This window comes from Vipera berus, assembly GCF_964194415.1.
Source record: "Vipera berus genome assembly, chromosome: Z".
In the NCBI taxonomy this organism is placed as follows: Eukaryota; Metazoa; Chordata; class Lepidosauria; order Squamata; family Viperidae; genus Vipera; species Vipera berus.
This window is the reverse complement of record NC_138205.1, coordinates 95,810,635-95,828,443: the sequence shown is the minus strand read 5'-3', so window position 1 is coordinate 95,828,443 and position 17,809 is coordinate 95,810,635. Positions and strand designations below refer to the sequence as shown.

Sequence of the window (17,809 nt, the reverse complement as noted above, 5' to 3'; positions counted from 1 at the left end):
CAACTGTTTTAAATTCCTTGCATGTTACCTGATTTTGAAGAGGGTATTCCACTGTTAAACTGGATAAATTGAATCCATAAATATTTCTTTTGAGCAGAAAAGGGGGCTTGCACCTTTCTCCCCATTTAACAATTTGATTTTGCTGACACAAAGCATGTGCATTTCTAAACTTAACATTATAAAATATTCTGACAATTTTAATATAAACAGGAACCTTTTGCAGTGATTGCTTGGATCGAAAATGTTTTTCCACTTGACATTTGTTTATACATCCAAGGAAAGAAACTTTATTTATGGCTAGCTGAAGAACACAAATAAACATGGGGGAGAGCTGAAAAATCAGCTTTGATTATGCATGAAAATCTACAATGTCATTGTGTACTCTGGTTCCATATTCTGATTGCCTGTTTATTTTTCTAGAGCTGCTGGCGAGCCTATGGAAGAAGAGTCAGCCTTGTGAAGTGCCAAGTCCTCCCCTGACATTTCCTGTGTGTGACATCATTGTGTATTCCCCCCCCCCAAAAAAAAGCACCCTTAGACATGTCTTGTCTGCTGCTTGGGTGGCAGAGATCAGTTGGAACATAAACATTGGGCACAGAATTCTGAACAGCAGCTTCACTTGTTCGTGGGAGAGACTTAAAAGAGCCTAAGACTCCTTCACTGTAACCACTAAAATTCTAACAGTAGAGTGAACCAGACTTGGAAGAAAAGGCAGAATCTTGTGCCGATTTTTATATGCTCTCTGATCCACTCCCCAAATTCAGTGGTAGAATAGAAACATTAAAGTCATTCTGCATTTTTGTCTACGATTGTCTATGAAAATCAAAACAGCCTGTGAAGCCGCTAGGGGAAAAAACTAGGCAGAATCACAAATCTCCCTCCTGCTTCTGACATGTTAAAATAATTTTACAGGGACTTTTCCCCTCTCTGATTAGTTGAAATGGTTCATATGATTGATTGGATATAATGAAATTACGAATTGTTCTTCTGTAGTGCCACTTTAAAGGTGCTGAACCAATTTCATGAGAGAAGCACTAATTTCCAAAGGGAAACTGGGTAGCAAAGGAGGCCCATTCTGCTCTTTTACAGCTGTCCCAAATGCAAGTATGTTAAATGGGTCTCTTCTTTAGCTTTCTGTTATTGATGGTGGTAGTGTTTATATTTCTGTTGTTAATGATAATTAGAAGCCCGTGAAGAAAATATGCTTGCCAAGGAGAAACTGATGCTTTGTCTTTGGCATAATGTTGCACAGATTACAGATGGCATTAGCAAAGTGTACAATTGATTGTAAATTGATTTAAACTGATTTCAAAACTGATTCAGCTTTCAGAAATCAACAGTTTTTCCCTCTGACTTAATCTTGTTTCAGACCAATCCTGTGCTACACTTTTAAGAAAGATAAGCAAAAGGGACCTTCCTGAGGTTTGCTGGAAAAATCTAGTACTTTTGCAGATTATTTTTTCTTTTGGAGTTGGCATGTCAGTTGTTCTCTTCCACTGAATCCCATTGAAGCTTGGAACTCGGTAGCAAGTTTCCAAGAGGTATCTCCTGTTATTTATTTTCTTCTCTGATGAATAGCAAGATTATGCCACAAGTCCATGTGGATTCATGAGTGTTACTGAAGAGCTGTGCCTTTTGCTGATAATGAATGCTTAAACTCTTACACATGTTGCCTTATTGTCACAAGAAAAGGAAGGGGTCTGGAGTATTCTTTGGGGGTTTGCAAATAGTGGTAGAAAAGTTATCTCACTAAAATCTTTCTCTCAGACCCACATAAATGCACACATACACATAGACATACACATGTGTATATAGAAATCTATACATACAAGAAAATTGTGTATTATTTTCTGATCACCATTCTATTCTACACTATCTGATACCTGACATTCCTTTGATCGGCAAGCAAAATATTCTTTTATACATTTTCCAAGCTCAAAGAAGATATTAAAGCCATAAGTGAACACAGATTTTTTATTCAAAAATCTAAAAGAGACTTTAATTAAAACAAGATTCACGGAAAGCCAGAATATGAAAGATATAAAACAGTATGGTTTCAATTATAGCAGATGCAAACCTGTAAATCAAAGATGAAAGATTTCACTCAAATAGAATTATAAAATTTTCTTTTGTTATACAGATGGATTGCATTCCCCCCCGTGTGTTTTAGTTTGTTTACAATTAATATTTTAATGTGAAAAGCTTTTTACTATTAATATGGAAATTGTCTGTTATAATTTGGAAATCTGAGTAATGTTTCAAGTAGGAAGCTGCAGGAGAAATTCACTAGATTGATTATCAAATTATATTTTGCTATGGAAGTGTTACATGAGATGGACACCTACTATTAATTATTGAAAAGATAATTTATTACTCAGTTCCTGTTTTCATGATTAATGATATTCTGAAGACATTAAACTGTCCAAGTGTGAATACTGAATTTTGTCCTTGGATGAAAATAAGATTACATATTTATTTATTTTATTTTATTAAATTTATATACCGCCCTATTCCCGTAGGACTCATGTGGAAAGTGTGCCTATCTAATAGTTATCCCATTAATTATGCTTCATGAAAATTTTTTAAAATTGTTTATTATGTCACTTTTATGATTTTTCATGTCATATTTTAAATGGGAGTACTAGAAATGACCCACTTTCTAATATTAACACTGTGTTTCAATTTGAAGACTGTGTAAAAAATTAACAAATAGAAAAAAGAATGAGCAATCAAGATTTGATTGATTTCTTTCTGAATTTATAATGAGAAAAAAACCCATCACATTTAAACTGAATATAGATAGTTTCCAAAATCTGAACCTGAAAGTTTGCACAGCATTATTTGGAATTATACCCTATTAGGCTCAATAGATATTCCTTTTGAACAAACATGCATTCTGGTTCAAAATTAAATTTATCTTTTAATTTACTGAAATATTTTTGATACAACCTTATTTTCTGATGTAAACTCAGCAATACCAATTATCTATCAAGAAGAACAGATAGTTTTGTGAATAACTAGATATATATGATACAATAGCTGATAATGTATTTCAACTAATTTCACATGGTCTCTTTTCATTTCATAGAGCTTATCTATATCACCTTATAGTAACTAAAGAATTTCTTGGGAGCAAAAAAGACACTCACATAAAAATATTGTGTTTCTTTTTTGCCAATTAAACTCTCTTAATAAATTTAGTACCTTTAAAGTTTGAGACAGGGATAAATAATTAAGAGTACACTCTGTGTTTGCGTGTGTCTGTGTCTGTGTGTCTTTGTGTGTGTGTGTGTGTGTGTGTGTTTGTGAGGGAGAGAGAGAGAGAGAGATTCCAAGTTAATGCATTTGACACAGACAAAGATTACAATGACAATAATTGCCATAAATTATTGTATGGATTTCCTTTGAGCAGAATGGGGATCCAAAATCCCCAAAATGATGGAAAAATGGTTTAATTTATTTTTAATTAGACCATTTAATTATAGTTGGTAAAACTATTCTCCATATATTAATTATTTTAGTCATAACTGCTGGATAAGTTAAATGGCATATCCCAAGCTTTTGAATATTCCCTACAATGGTGGCCATACAAAGTTGGGGACTCTTAAGTACATCCATATGTTTTTCATTATTTTTCCCATAAATCGTGCAAGAATTAAAATGTTTAGAACTCTAAATTACAAATAAGATTAATCTGCCTGTAAATATAAAATTTGAATGCTAATTGGGGGAGCCTACAATAGAATTATGACGGAGAAAAAAGATCAACACCACCACCCCTGCTATTATTATTTGTCCTTCACATCTTTGTATTATGTGGAAGACTTGTGGGATAGGAAGGAAATACTAGTCTAGGAGAAGAGACATTTAGCACACAATGGTTTGTTACAGTAGTTTAGAACTATAATCATTCAGTTTCAAAAGTAACTTATCATTGTGACCTGAGACATGTTCAGAGTTCCTAAAGGAACTAAGTCAAACCACTTTCACTGTGCTCTGCCCACTATATGACATTCTTATCACTTCACAGGTACCAATTCATTGACACATTCAGGTAATGTAATATAATGAAGAGAATTAAGTAAGTCTTTGTTCTTTGTTCATGTGCACACAGAAATGAAATATAATCACATCTTAGGCAGGAAAGGAAAACTTATGCAGTAATCAGACAAAAATTCTCCACCATTGCCATCATCCACTATCACCAGAATTAGATGAATTCCTGTTGATTTCATACAAGCACAATTCTATATCCAGTTAATCTACATTCATTTGTTACCTTTTTAAATAAGTGCAGAAGCATATGCACATTTATATATCGTAAATGCATTTCATCATTTCAAAGTAGGCATTTCTGAATACAGATTGGCTAATATTAGATAACATAATTTTAATCTGAAAACTGCTTCATAATACGACAGTGTAAAATTTGAATCATAAATAAAAATACAGAAATGCAAAATATGTATAATTAAATACAAAACCAATAAATCCTTCATGATAAGTAGGCTTGTGGAGCCACATCTTTTAAATGAGAGGAAATTATATCAAAGTTTTGCTATAAATTTAGTGGCAGAAAAGTCTTAACAGAATAATGTTTCATATCTTAATACATAGATAGAACTTCTTTTAACTTACCAAATTCTTTAAAATGTCAATAACACAATCTTGGCAGAATGAAATCCAAATTTAACAAATATTGTTAACAATGGAGATCAACAAGGTTTTGAAGTAGTGTGAAGTGGGGTGGAAGGGATACATGAGTTTCTTTGTTACTTGATTGTTTTCAAACACGTTTGATTTGCACTTTTGAAAATACCCATCCACCCAAAACCAAGCAAAACTAGGATAAGATGGCAGAGCACAAGCAGTTCCAAATTTGTGTCAGTTCTGAAAATAAAGTTAGCACTTATTCCAGACATTAGAAAGCAAGATTGAAATTGAATACTTTGAAGAGCCTCCTAAAGGTTTGGTTTCTATTTTAAAATAAATGTTCTTCATCTAAAATCAGTCAATGTACTTTTTCCCAGCAGTTTGACTGATTTTGGAACGCAGATGCCTTCATTAAAATCCTTCTGCATAACAATATCCCTCCTGGCCACAAACTGAAATTAAAACGTCAGGAAATCCAAATAACTGATCTTGCAAATAGAATCTGTTTAAACCATCAAACACAGTTTTAATGCTTTATGAGCTGTAATGGCTAAGAATCTCTAAAATGAAAGAAATGGTCTTAAAAGTTGGAACTCTGGAAAATTCCAGATTTTTACTAAATTTAATGTAATAAAAACTCATCTATCACTGACCACCTTTCCACTGACTTTCATTAACTTGCTAAGTTTTAAAAAAAAGATACCTTTGTTTTTGTTGCAATTCTATCTGTTTCAATACTGTTTTAAAATATAATGCCACATAACAAGAAAAAATCCATATATTGTGTAAATTACAATAACATTTCTACTTGAAAGAGATCACACTCTACTTCATAATTAATTTTTATCCCTTTCAGGAATAATCTTTAAATAATTCCCATAGAGTTGATTATTCATAAAATAGTAGAAAGATATTTCAGCCTCTATTTCTCTTCAAAGAAAAGCTGTCATCCGTGTTAATGGAGATTTTTCTTCAAAGACCACTACTCCAGCCTTGGTTAGAGTCAACTACAGCTATGATGTTGACAGTAAAATCAGGATTCAATGTCTCCATATTTTATTGTCTAATTGGTTGGAATCTTTCAGTGCCAGTAGAAACATTCTGATCATATAAGTCAAGGATCATGCAAAAGAATCAGGTTGATACTGACCAAGGACTATAAGAAGCTTTGTTCTGCATTTAGGTTCTTCCAAAATCTTGAGAATACAGGGTTGCAGTTCAAGAACATCTGGAAGATACCAGATCAGGATAGGGTGTATGATATTGATATGAAGAAGAAGATTCATGATAAGTACTGAATGCATCCAGAAAATAATTAAAGTGTTCATAAACTTTTTACATTAGAAGTATATAAGGTCTGGAATTGCTTGAAGTTGCCTTCAAACAGTTTTTTTAAAAGTTCCTTTGGTCTTGTGTTTTCTATAATTATTTGGCTCTGCTCTCATTCTTGTGTGCAGTAAAAAGCCTGTTTGAAATAAGATCAGTGTGTGTGTGTGTGTGTGTGTGTGTGTGTGTGTGTGTGTGTGTGTATTGAAATAGAAGTTTCGGAAGTAGTATCTGAACATGCCACCCTCGTTGAATCAAAGGAATTTAGCTATTAAAACATGAAGACACTAAGCACCAAAGTGCTAGAGTGCACTGAAAAAAGAATAAGCCACAAGCATTAATATGAAAATAACGACACATGTCATCCTGAAACCACAGAACAATTCAGAGTAACTTCAAGCACCGATTCTATGCTTAACTTTGTTCATTTGCCAGTGTGTTAAGTTTCCAAGTGTATTTTTTTCTTCATTTAAAAAAGGGGACACATCACAGATCATCTTGCACGCAATACACTGAATTTGCAAATATCTGGTGAGGAAGTACAAAAATTTGTTAAAGCTAACTCCCTAATCTGGCAGTTATTACTAATTGTAACTGTATGCAGTTACTCAATAGAGAACAAAAAATATTATTTCAATGACAAGAAAGCATTCTACAGAACAGGAGAACTACCATCATTGAGACATCTCAAATAGAACTGTGTATCCCACCTTCTAAAAAAATCTCACAAAATTTCAAAAACCTATGAGATCTGATCAAATTTATACAAAATCTTACATTTCATGCATGGCACAAGATCTTGTCTGAATACATAAATTTCTCATGAGTCCTTAAGGTAAGAATGGTCATAAAAATCACATTAAGTTTTAGTAGTTTAAATACATATGTATGTCTATGTGTATGTTTACTTTCTAGAGACTACAGACAGAAACTTAATAATTTCACAATGTTTGGAAGATTGTATTTTTTTTTTATTAATGAGGGTGTATTTGGGGCTAGAGAGTGGATAAGACCAAGCAAGAAGTGAAGAACACAAAGCCCAGTAAAACAAGGCCTCTGCAAACTATGAAACTAAATTAAATGAATCGCTGGAATTTCACATCATCATTACTTAGATTTATTTATTTTTGTTCTTTGTCTTAAGAAGGAAAATAATGCCATCATGCTCCAATAGAGCAGGGAGGGAAATGTGTGGGCATTCAAATGTTGGTGGTTTATTATTTCCATCATCCCTCACCACTTACCATGAGGAACTTCCACAACAGTTAGAAGCCATTCTTGAACAGAAGATCAACAGCAAATTAGGTTTGTTAAATTTCTCACCACTGATTGGTTATTATTTTACTATGCTAGATATTGCCAAATATTACATAAAGCTAAGGATGCCATTATGTAAATGGTAATTTCTTTTTAATCTGTATACCATCAGCTAAGAGCAAGGATCAGAGTGAAAATGCCTTTCTCTCAGCTCTGCAGGTATCAGATTTACACCAAGAAATACATTTCAGTTTAGTGCAACCATATCCTGCCTGTAATACTTTCTAGATACGTGACTTTTCTGTTCTCCCACCTAGGCACATGTCAAAACTTCAATTAACCTGTCATAGCTTATAAAATTCCCAAGTACTAGCTGCTGATCAATACTCTAAGTCAGTGGTAGTGAACCTTTTAGAGACTGAGTGCCCAAACTGCAACCCAAAACCCACTTATGTATTGTCGGGTGCCGGGTGGGCGTGGCCCATTGGGTGGGCATGTCTGCGGTGGTAATGGCAGACTGGGTGGGACTAAAAGTTCAATCAATCAATTCCAACTTTGTGAGACTTTTTTTTCTGTGAGAAGTTGAAATTGATTGATTAAACCTTTTTTTTGCACATGGCGGCAGAGGCCTAAAGCAAAAAGGTTTTATAAAACTCAGCTGAAGGCCTAGGACTGGGACGATGGTGTGTATGTCCACAGAGAGGGGCTCTGCGTGCTACCTGTGGCAAGCATGCCATAGGTTCGCCACACGGCTCTAAGTCTTCAAACGTGGCCCTTTTATGACTTGTTGACTTCAATTCCCAGAATTCCTCAAGCAAGCATGTCAACAACGCTTTTATATATAGTACCATCCTTTTTTGTTATTGTTGTTGTGTTATGTAGCATCTATCTATCCATCTATCTATCTCAAGAACATGCATAAGAGTCCTGTCTCCTATTTTCCCCAAAACAACATTGTGAGGTAAGTTTTCCTGAGAGAGAGAGAATGCACAAAGCCAACCACCTGTCTTTCCTGCCCAGGGCAGAACTAGAATTCAGTCTCCTGATTTCTAGACCAGCACCTGATCCAGAGTGGCTACTTATGCTCCCATTTTCAACGGTGTGTAATTTACTCATATATATTACTAGTTTTTCATATAAAAATACAAAAACAGCTTGTCTGGTAGATTATGTAGAAAGCAAAACTTCTGCAAATGTTATTGAGATAATTGGAACAACTTCTTCGTAAATTGGAATAGTATTACAGCTTAACTTTCTTCTTAGTCTCACTGTATATTTGAGAACTAAGTCTGCAATCATGTGTTTCTCATTATTCTTGGTGCACCCTGCATGCTAAATGTGCATTTCCTAAAGTAAACCTCTTTGATAAGTCCCTAATGAAAATGAATGATTTGATTTGTGCTCCATTGATTTGTTCATGCATTTTGTGTATAGCCAAAACAATCTTTTCTGTTTTTTCCTGGAGGTTGTTCTAAAAAGGAGGTGAATCTAATAAACAAGAAAATGTCAGGATATGATTCATTAAGAAGAAACCCACATCATGCTTTCTTCAAGAATTCTTCTTTAAGAAACAATTTTAAAACAGTTAGTTGGTTAACAATAGTAAATAGAAAATTGCTCTATCATCAACTCTTGTGTTCCAGAGTTTAAATACATTCAAATATCAGAAATGAAACTGGAAGAATAACATTTGCATTTTCTTCTTATTTTCCTTTAATATGTTCTCTTTTTCTATAGTGTTTGGGAAGCATTGACTGAAGCAGCTTTCAATTTGGCTGTAAAAAAAACAAGGGAACAAAGGATGGTGAAGATTAAACATGAGAAGCACCGAATTGTGATGGGGTTGTTCATGATTAAAAAGAAATCTAAGTATAAGTAAACACTAGGCAAGATTAGATCTCGTGCCTATTTGCTGTTGAACAAAGATAACAGTAAGAATCTGATTCCAATGCTGGGAAAAAGGAAACTCTGTATGGAGCTTCTGGGACATGGTCAAAGGATAGGAAGAAGAAATAGAAGTGACTCTATATCTTGTTTTCTCTTTTGCCTAGGTATCATCTAAATAAATTTGGGTTCCAACTGACTCTTTATGTTGTTATGATTTTTAACTGATTGCATACTTGTTATTTGTTGACTGTATGAATTACAATTTGGGAAGCCATATAAATGTCTTAAACAAATGGATCTCATATATTCTTAATGATAACATTTGTAATTGTACAGAAGGTAATATTTTTAACTTAAAATATACAGAAACTTAAATATGCAGAACTTAAATATCAGCAGAAAGCAGCTGGTTCTCTCATATCAGATGATTGTGAGGTAGAGTTTGTACTCTTCTTTCTATAGGGCTAATTGGCCAAATCTAATCTAGACAATAGATGCTGAGATTAAAATGCCAAAACATATTACATTCCCAGAAGTGCAGAATTATCTAGAAGGGAGGCAAAAGACCTCCAGAACAGAAAAAGCATAATCTTAGACTAAAAATGATGATTGAATAAGGAAATTCTCTGCAACTGTTGGTTTAACCCAGAACTATGTTCAGATTCATGGCATAGATTTATTATTATTCATCTGTTAACCAGCTGTAGCTAAATTTCATGAATGCATCTATGAATATCTTAATCTTGTGAATGGTTCAAGAAGTTTTCTGATCTTTGGACAGCTTTTTCAAACTCTCAGACTTCTGAAACTGGATTTCCCAATGTTTGTACAATTAACACTATCAACTTAATATGTATGCATCCACTTTGAAATGCAAATAATCAAAAGAAAATGAAATCACCTTGCATTTTTTGTGTATATACCCTCACATGCATGCATACATACAGAGAGAGAGAAAGGCTGGGACGATTCACTCTTTGAAATCCATTGTGTGCACCAAGTGGTATGCAAATCATATTTCTACAACTGATAATTCACAGGAAGTAAGAATAATATGGCTTTCTCATTTATTGTGAATGAATAATTTAGGGAAAGGGTTTACAATAATTCAAATTAGAAAATGATTTATTTATTTTTCTTTTATATTTGAATTAATTATTCTGAGTTTCTCTTTCAGGAGCTCTTAGGTCAGCATCATTTAAAAAAATCATCATCCTTTGTCCTACTTGTGATCCTCCTAGATCAGCAGCAATTAAGCTGCAGCATCTCAGATCTGATCCAATTTGATTTTTGATCGTATGCCAGTAAAATGTGTACATGTTTTTTGCCATCATGCTGAATGGAAAACATTTTCACCATTGTTTAGATACTCTTTGTATGAAAATATAGACTAGATAATAATTATTTTCTCAGAGAGGAAAATGCCCATATACATTTAAAAAAACTTCCCTGATTAGGTTTAGATCCAATTTAACTGACCCTGGTATTTTTCCAAAGATTTTATTTTACCAAAACTGTTGAGATACTTAAGCCTGAAAAAATACTTTAAAATATAACTGTTGAATGGGATGTAATCAATGGAACATAATTTTCCAGTCCTTAGGGTGTTTTAGTTTTAAGTACCAGTATAGACATATCATTAAAATAGTGATAAATGAGGGAGGAAAATAACTTTTCATTTTCTACCATGAAAGATTTATAAATGCCCGCACTAGATTCACAGCTTTGTATTTTAAAGAACTTGTCAAAAAGAAAACTGAACAAAGAAGTTCCAGATGCCCTCAAATGTCATAAGAAAATCTTATGAAGGGAAGACATCATTTAACAATCAAGACTGTTTTAACTTCACACTGAAGTTCAGAGGGAGAATCAGCTATCCCACTTTTTTCACTATTCCCATAGCTTATTCCCACTTCACTTTATTTATTTTCCACTCTAAACATTGGCTTCCTTGAACTATTATTTCCCACAATCTATATACTGACTCCAAAAAAGGACTTCTGCTCAAATTAACAAACAACATATACATGTACATATGTGCAAACTTCATGCACTAATCATGATACTTTCCTGTGACCATTCATTACTAAATTGCCATAACGATGTAAATAGTCATAATTTGAGATTATGATGTGCTTCAGTTGCAGTGTAAATATGACTTTAAGTTAAAGAATGTCTCTTCATGAAGGAAATCTTTTCAGTGGAGAGGAAAGTCCCACATTCAAATGGAAAAAGGGAAGGACAGAAAGGGAGAAAGAGTTTTTTTTCTAGCATCATCCTTACAATAACTTTCTAGAAAATAGTTCAAAACATGATCAATTACAAGGAAAATAGCTTTGTGAATTGTTTCAAGACATTGGGTTTTGTTTTTAAAATAATGGAATGATGATGATGTGAGACAAGCAGTGGTGGGATTCAGCCAGTTCACACCACTTCGGCAGAACTGATAGCTAATTTTTTGTTACCCAGGCCCAGAATGGACTCCCAGAAGCAGCATCCACACAGAGAATCGGTTGTTCACATATTTGAATCCCACCACTGGAGACAAGCCTAACATTTTCTTAGTTTTCTTTGCTTTCAACAGAAACATGTAGGATTTAGTGCTGGCATGATATTCCTATCCTGTAAATTATAGCAGTGAATCAAAGCATTTCTTGACTTTCATTTTTAAAACACAAGAAAGAACTCTTGCAGTTGCAACTTAAATATTGCATAGTTACTCAGACATAAAACTATTCTATTTTGAATTCTTCCATTATATGTTCTTATATTTATTTTTTTATTGAGGTCAGTAACTAATAGTCATATTAGCAAATGGAGTGTGAGGTGTAGTAACTTAAATCCATAGTTGACTAATATAGTTGGCAAATCAAAATGGCACAAATATACCAGTTTTTGAGTTCTCCAGATCTCTTTATCAAGCAACTTGTTCAAATAGGGTTAGATGAGGGTTGGATGTAGAAGAACCAATAAAGAACCAGACTTAGTCCACATCTTCCAACCATGAAGTCTATAATTCAAAATCAATGAATCTCTGATCTAAATCTTTTGGAAGAAATGTATTAAACAAAAAACCATCCTGTATTCATAAAAGAGTTGTAATTTTTTTAAAAAAGATAGCATTTACCCATGTTGCATTAAACACTTGCAGTCTGCATTTGTATAACATTCCTGACTGAATCAGTTCTGAGGTGATCTATGCTTAACAAGGCACAATTACCAATGATCTGATTGGAGTGTTTCTATCTGAGTTTGCTTCCCAGCTGCTGCTTTCACATTTAAGATCTTTCTTTTTTAACAGTGGAAAAAAATAAGAAGAGAATGTGTTCTAACTTGGTAGTATACACTCTCCCTATCTCTGCTGCACTTCCTTCCATGAAGATCAAACATAACATTACTGAAGTAGCATTCTAGAATAGCCCAGAATTTACAGGATCATTCTAGGACTTTGCTAACCTAGTATGGGTGATCAAAGGAAGTTAGTTTAACTTCAAACAGACCCAGGCTGATTTGGGACTAAAGAAAACTAGTCTCCCAGCTGACTGGATTCAGTTGTCTCATGGCATGCTAGCTCTTTCTGGACCAAATGAGGCATATCGTGAGAAGAGCCATAAAAAGATTGTTTTTTTGAGATAGAACTTTTAAAATGAATCAATCAGTTCAATATTACAATAGCATGGAGAAACAATGCAAACTGCTATAAACTGCTGTATATAATATGTAATTATACAAGACAATATGTAGAACAAGGATCTTCAATTCAAATTCTCACAACCACAAAAAGCTATCTGCTTAGCCTCCCCCTATAATCTCTTTTATCATGAACTTGTAACTTGGCATAAGAAAAAAATACTAAAAATGATAAATTGAAACAAGATTAAAAAGGTGAAGACTCCCCCAAGTCAAACTCAACTCCTGGTGATTGTACGTCCATGTTCTTACAACTTTCTTGGAAAATACATGGAAGTTATTTACCAGTGCAAGAGGGATAATCATGTTAAAACTGTTTAATACATTATAAATTAAACAAAATGGAATGAATGGAATTGACTGGCAGCATCTAAGATTTAGGGCTAAAGAAGAGTCCTTGTGGCCCTGGACATATAAATTAAGCATTTATAACTAATTTATCAATACATTTGAAAAGTACTGATTAGTGAGATAGTTATATAGTATGAAATGACCAGGTAGTCATACATTTTTAAAAGGTCGTTAGAAAACATAAAGGTCATCTGTCATTGAAATAATATCATACTGAACATTAGGAGAAACTTCTTGAGAAAATAATTGAAAAGCCGAAATGTTACTCTTGACAAATAGTTAATTACCAGACTTTCAACTGCACCTCCTTTTATTTATGGAAAGTACTCCATCCATTTTCCAGATGCCTAAATTGGTAGGGAGAAATAAATAAAACCAACTAGGGATATTTAAGGAATTGCTGAAGAAAATCCAGGATTTCGCAACATTGCTCAACTAGTCAGAAAATTTTGTGCAAAAACACAACCCGTTGGATTTTGTTGTGCTGTTATGTACCTCTGTGTTTTCCCCTTATCCATCAGCAGTACAAGCAAAAGAGAGCAGCTGATTTCATGTTGTCATGACATCATCAGACAGGTGACATCTTTATTTTCAATATGTTATTACAACAGATTCAATCATATCGACTAAATCACTGGATGTGATACGTTTCAATGTGTTAGGCTGCAGAATTGAGCTGATTTTGCACCTCTGCCTAGCTTACTAGTCCTCCTGATACCTGTGTTTTTATCACAAATCAATCAGCTGTACAGAATTTAACAGCAGAATTAATAATATAGAAATTGGGATGTGCTTTCCTGTTCCTATCATCTTCACTGATTAAACTGCAAAGGTCATATATTCAAGAACTTTATACAATTTTGAATAACTGTTTAGCAAATCTGTTTGATAGGTTTCTCTGCCCTGAGTTATACTACAAGTAAAGTTTCTTGCAATCTATCATATATGATATTTTGTGTTTTTCCTCCCCACAAACTATGAGTCTTATTCAAATATCTCACGTGAAGCTTCTCTGGTATTGCAGGCTTTATTAATTGAATTTGGCAAGTTGGAACTTAATGGTCAAATCAGAAAGCATTTTGAGATTTGACCGTAATTTCAGTTCAAAATCCAAAAATATATATATAATTATTGCAGATATTAAACATATAAATAAAAATTAAGAGGTGTATGTCTGTGTGGGTGTTAATAGGACCAACAACACAATAATGAAATTCACAAAAAGCACCAACCATATATTTTTGCACATACTCCATTGCAATATTCCATATATTCCTCCTGATATCTATGGGTTTGGGTTGTTTGTTTGTTTGTTTGTTTTGTCTTATTGGGGATGGAGGAAAGGGAAAGGGACAATAGTATTTCTATAAGTGAAATGTGGAGTTTTATTGTAATTTTGTATATATAGAACTATTCTATGAATGCATATTATAACTCTTAGTACTATCAATGTATGATTTTCCTGGAAAGTACCAAGATTGGGGAAACTGCATTAGGAATGATGAAATTATATAGTTTTATATAAATGCATAATGGAAGAAAGATTCGATAATGGTTCTTTCTGCTTTAGATGATTTTTTTTAAAATTCCATTTATATCCCGCCCTTCTCCGAAGACTCAGGGCGGCTTACAAGCTTAGCAGTAGCCTTCATTCTATGTATATGCCTGCTTATTAGGGCTTTCACACACACCCCAAGCGGCATTATTACAAAGTCAGCTTAATTGCCCCCAACAATCTGGGTCCTCATTTTACCTACCTCGGAAGGATGGAAGGCTGAGTCAACCTTGAGCCTGGTGGGATGCGAACCTGCGCTAATTGCAGGCAGCTGGTGTTACTTAAGGAGGCATTAGCCCACTGCTCCACCAAGGCTCTTGATGATGCCAAATGCCATAAATAGCCATTTTCTGGGTGGGCTCTTGGTTGTTGTTGCTGCCCTTTGACTTACGATTTAACCAAATAGAATATTTTTATGTTAAATTGGAACCTGTTTGGAGAAAGATTTCCTTGTTGATATTGGAAAACTGACATGGAAAGAGTGCTTCACTGAAAATGGAGATGATTCTTCCAGAGGTGGTTTCAGTCTAAGTTATGCAATCTCTCTTCAAAAGCATGTAGAATTTATATATTATGATTGGCCAACACTTGTAGCTACAGAATCACATAGAAGGCATTGAAGTGCTTTTGTTCATGTGTGTGTTTGTGTTCACATCCATTATTCACACAAAATGTGCATAAACAATGGTAAATTATTTCCATGTTATTGCCAAGAATGCACATATCAATGAAGTCATCCAAACCTAGCTCAAAATCTACATACTGCCTAGAAGGAATGTATATTCAGGAATATATGTATATATGTATATTCAGGAATATATTCAAAAGGGAAGATGTATGTATGTATATTCAGTAATATGTTCATATGGGTAGCGTTATCACTATTCAGTCATTGGTAACCTCTTTGTTTTGTTTTCAAATCCAAAGTAAAGGAAACTCTCTTAGTAATAGTGAACTTCATCCACAAGAAACCATCTCAAACATGTCTTCCTTTTGAAGTTACTTGAGGAAAAGCCTACTACATTTGTCAGCCCACAAATAAAGCAGAATTTCAGACAGGTGTTTTGGGTATAGTTTCCTCATTTAACGTAGAAATATTAAAAACATAAATAAGGAATCCAAGATAGTGGTTGATAAATGTACGTGGAATAACATTATGAACTTTCCTACAAAAAAGGGGAAGTTTAAGGAGAAAAACACACTCTATAATACATGTTCTATTTAAGAGAACAGGGATAAATATCACCATTATCCATTGTTGGACTGCTACAATATGACTGGGAAGGACCAGATACAAGACCACCCACAGTCATGAGAATTCTCTGGGTGACTTTGAACACTCATTGTTTCCTAGACCAACTACCTGATGGGTTGTTTTGTGAGGATAAAATGAGGGTGCCTGTTCTAGCTACAGTATAATGCTTTTTGCTGCTGTAGGAAAAAAAATGTTTTTCAAACAAATAAATACATTTAAAAGTATGATTTCTGGTTACTCAGAGGCAAACTAACTCCTTATTTATAATATTTAGGCTTTTCTAAATAATAAAAATGGGGAGGGAAAGATGGGGAAGCAAATATTTAAAACCCTAAAAAGGAAAAAGACAAACCAACCTGATTTAAGTAGAATACAAGGAACAACACAAAACTAAAATAAATTCTGTAAGAGGAGATAAACTCAGAGCAAAGAACTTTAAAAGAACTGAAAAATTTTCAAGATTGATGCATATCTCTTCAGCAAGATCCAAACTCAACTGCTTACATTATAGGATAAATATGAATTCTAGACAAAAAAGGAGATATACCAAGTCATCCTAATTTTACATTTTAGCTTTTCTACTTATTGCTGTAAGAGATCTGAGAGAGAGAGAGAGAGAGAGAGAGAGAGAGAGAGAGAGAGAGAGAGAGAGAGAGAGAGAGAGAGAGAGAGAGAGAGAGAGAGAGAGAGAGAGAGAGAGAGAGAGAGAGAGAGAGAGAGAGAGAGAGAGAGCGCTAATAATTTATAAAATGTGTGATTCTAGTATAATGATTATAAAAGTTTGCCAGGTATAAGGTTTCTACCTATCTAGAGAAAGAGAACCTTCTGCCCATGAGGATGTGTCTCTGTCTGTCAAGGAAGAAAGTTCTTTGTTCTTAATGAGTGGAACCACTTGTCCCCTATGATAGGAAGATAACAGAACAGCAATACCAAATTTACCCACAAACATTCTGTGTCTCTAAGAAAATAACCACTGGGGACACAGAGCCAGGTGTTGTAGGATGGAATACAAATAAATACAAGAGTCAAAGGTCAAGGCTGTCAAAGTGCAGCTCAGTGGGGAGGTGGGGTAAAATAATATTCTGGCAATAAAGCACACTTGTCAAATAGCATATCTTTGTCAAATGTGTAATATTTCCAGACATCATCAGTTATGACTTCCTCACTGCATTTATTTTCTCATTGGTAATTGAAATGAGAGCAAGAGAGAGAATCTTCTCAAGTAGGGCAGACATTCCAGGTTCCACCTCCACATCTGTTGCTTCTGCTTAAATCCATCAACTAAATTATTAGCTGAAGTTCAACAGCATCCATAAGTTTTCCCTCAATTAATCCATCAGCTAGCGATTCCCACAGGAATGTGCAGTTGGAGGATGAAAATCCCATGTTTTTTAAAGAAAATAATAACAATAATCCATTATAACTTATTATATTTGATTGTGAATGCTGATATGTATTAAATGAACTGAGAAGGTGCCCTCTTTGCAATTATTTGCACACAAGAAGTAGAGGTAGGTTTTAATGTTTTGGCCAAAAATTCTACTCTTTTTCCCCCATTACCCACTTGGAATAATGTCCATTACCTCCTTGAATTCTCCTGCGGCCCTTGATTGCCTTATAGACTCTGATCAAAAGGCTCTACTTGAAACATGCTTGCTCTCCTCAACAGCAATTTATTTAAATATGATACTCTGCAGGGGGAGCCCATTCAAAGTGAAGGCCCAGCAGACAGTTTATCATTTCCATCCGAAGTATTTAAGATTGTGCCATCTTGAAAGCTTTATAAAGAAAAAGAAAAAGAAATAATCGAAGTAAAAGCAAAGAACCAAGGGGGT

At 34.1% G+C, this 17,809-nt stretch overlaps 1 protein-coding gene across 1 annotated transcript in view; it reads left to right on the top strand.

Moving 5' to 3' along the window:
- HDAC9 (histone deacetylase 9) overlaps positions 1 to 460 on the top strand; it is a gene marked incomplete at both ends in the record, with an annotated part of 190,569 nt that extends 190,109 nt beyond the window's left edge. Inside the window, one exon of the mRNA XM_081346258.1 lies at positions 421 to 460. Within this exon, the coding sequence (XP_081202384.1) occupies positions 421 to 460 (40 nt within the window). The remainder of the gene's footprint in view (positions 1 to 420) is intronic.
- Positions 461 to 17,809: the final 17,349 nt, after the last annotated feature.